The 2,728-nt window shown below is 35.5% G+C and overlaps 1 protein-coding gene across 1 annotated transcript; it reads right to left on the bottom strand.

Moving 5' to 3' along the window:
• Positions 1-493: 493 nt before the first annotated feature.
• On the bottom strand, positions 494-1,015 carry LOC124889666. The gene has a single exon (XM_047401643.1). It carries the CDS (start codon positions 1,013-1,015, stop codon positions 494-496), a length of 522 nt encoding a protein of 173 aa, XP_047257599.1.
• Between the last annotated feature and the right edge of the window lie 1,713 nt (positions 1,016-2,728).

Here is a 2,728-nt window from a genome sequence, read left to right as displayed (position 1 = left end):
ACGAAGAAAGATAAAATCTCAACAGGGATAAGCAAAGGTTGATATATTATTCGGATAGTAGAACAAAATGCCTTCATTATTTCAATCTTTTTAAAATGCAAGTACAAAACATACATAATGTAATTGTACATAAATATCATACATAATATCTTTTAACTGCATCAGCATTGACTGGCATTCCTTCCATTTTTCCTTCTATGTCAGTCAGATATAATGCGCCATTAGGTAACACTTTCTTCACCATGAATGGTCCATGCCAATTAGGAGAAAATTTGCCTTTGGCTTCAATCGGATGGGGTAGGATGCGTCTTAATACTAACTGACAAACTTCAAAATGTCTTTGACGCACTTTTTTGTTATATGCTCTTTCCATTCTCTTCTGATATAGTTGTCCATAACATACTGATGTTAATCTTTTCCCATCAATCAAGCTTAATTGCGCTAAATGATTCTTGACCCATTGGTCATCATCAATTTTAGCTTCTAAAACTACTCAAAGATATGGAATGTTAATCTTCGCAGGTACAACTGCTTCAGTTCTGTACACCAACAAGTAAGGAGTTGCACCAATTGAAGTTTGAACTGTAGTATGATAACCCAACAAAGAAAAAGATAACTTTTCATGCCATTTTCGAGAACCCTGCACCATCTTACGGAGTATTTTCTTTAAGTTCTTGTTGGCAGCTTCTACAGCTTCATTCGCCTTTGGATGATAAGGAGTTGAAGTTTGATGCATAATATTAAATTGTTGACACACTTCTTGCATCAAATGACTGTTGAGATTTGCAGCATTATCCATGATAATTATCTTTGGAATGCCAAATCGGCAAATAATAATGGAGTGAATAAAATCAACCACTGATTTCTTGGTCACTAATTTGAAAGTCGCTGCTTTTACCCACTTTTTGAAATAATCAATGGCTACCAAGATAAACCTATGTCCATTTGAGGCCTTTGGTTCAATTGGTCTAATTACGTCTATTCTCCAAGCCACAAAAGGCCATGGAGTAGTCATTGTATGTAAATCAGATAGAGGGGGATGTATCAAGTCCCTGTGTACTTGACATTCATGAAATTTACAAACGAAATTGATGGAATCCCACTCTATGGTGAGCCAATAATAACCTGCTCGGAGTATTTTCTTTGCCAAAACATAACCATTTATGTGTGGTTCACAAATCCCAGAATGTACTTCAGTCATGATTTTTTAGGCTTCTTTAGCATCTACACACCTCAGAAGTCCCAAGTCAGGAGTCCTCTTATACAAGATGACTCTACTTAGGAAAAATCCACTAGACAAACATCGAATGGCTCTCTTTTGGTTACCATCGGCATGTATAGGATATTTTTCAGTTTGAATATATTATTTGATATCATGGAACCACGACTCCCCATCAAGTTCTTCATCAACCATATTACAATATATATGTTGATCATGAATCTATATATGCAAAGGGTCAATATAAGTTTTGTCGGGATATTGAAGCATCAAAGATAAGGTTTCCAAAGTTCAGCAATCTTATTATGAGATCTGGGAATATGTTTAAATTTTATTGATACAAATCATTGACATGGATCTTGCAAACAATCTCGATATGGTAGGAGCTTTGAATCACGAGTCTCCTAATCTCCTTGGATTTGGTGGACTAATAAATCTGAATCTCCTAATACCAACAGTTCTTGGACCCCTATGTCAATGGCTAATCTCAATCTCAGAATTCAAGTTTCATATTCTGTCATATTATTGGTACAGTAGAATTGATGTTGGGCTATTATAGGATAATATTGTCCTAATTCAGAAATAAGAACCGCCCCTATCCCTACTCCTTTTACATTAGCAGCTCCATCAAAGAACAAATTCCAGCCTAAATAACAATCGTCAGAAATAACCCCATCAATAAACAATGCCTCTTCATCTAGAAAATAAGTTTTTAATGGCTTATATCCCTTTTCAATAGGATTTTCAACCAAATAATCTACCAAGGCTTGAGCTTTCATTGCAGTTCATGTCACGTAGACAATATCAAACTCTGTGAGTAATATTTGCCATTTTGTGTCTTCCTGTGCACATAGGCTTCTGAAAAATATACTTTAAAGGATCCATACAAGATATGAGGTAAGAAGTATAAGATGATAAGTAATGTTTCAGCGTTTGGGCTACCTAAGTTAAGGCGCAACACGTCTTCTCAAGAAGAGTGTACTTAGCCTTATAAGTGGTAAACTTTTTGCTAAGGTAGTATATGGCCTATTCTTTTCTTTCTGTAACATCATGTTGACCCAATACACAGCCAAAAGAATTGTCTAACATAGAAATATACAATATCAAGGGTTTGCCTGGCTCTAGAGGAACCAAAATTGGCGGATTCGACAAGTATCTCTTAATTCTGTCAAATGCCTCTTGACATTCTTCAGTCCATTCAACTTTAGCATTCTTCTTCAACAACTTGAATATTGGCTCGCAGGTTGTCGTAAGCTGAACAATGAATCTACTAATATAATTTAACCTTCTAAGTAAGCTCATCATCTCTGTTTTATTTTTTGGTAGAGGAAAATCTTGAATAGATTTTATTTTTAAAGGATCTAACTCAATGCCACGTCGACTGACTATGAACCCCAAGAGTTTTCCTGACGAAACTCCAAATACATATTTCACTGGGTTAAGTTTGAGATCATATCTTCGAAGCCTTTCAAAGAATTTTCTGAGATCTTTGACATGGTCAGACTACTC

The sequence above is a fragment of the Capsicum annuum genome, chromosome 12 (assembly GCF_002878395.1).
Source record: "Capsicum annuum cultivar UCD-10X-F1 chromosome 12, UCD10Xv1.1, whole genome shotgun sequence".
NCBI classification, from domain to species: domain Eukaryota; kingdom Viridiplantae; phylum Streptophyta; class Magnoliopsida; order Solanales; family Solanaceae; genus Capsicum; species Capsicum annuum.
The sequence above is the reverse complement of the archived record's forward strand: the minus strand, read 5'-3'. Positions and strand labels throughout refer to the sequence as shown.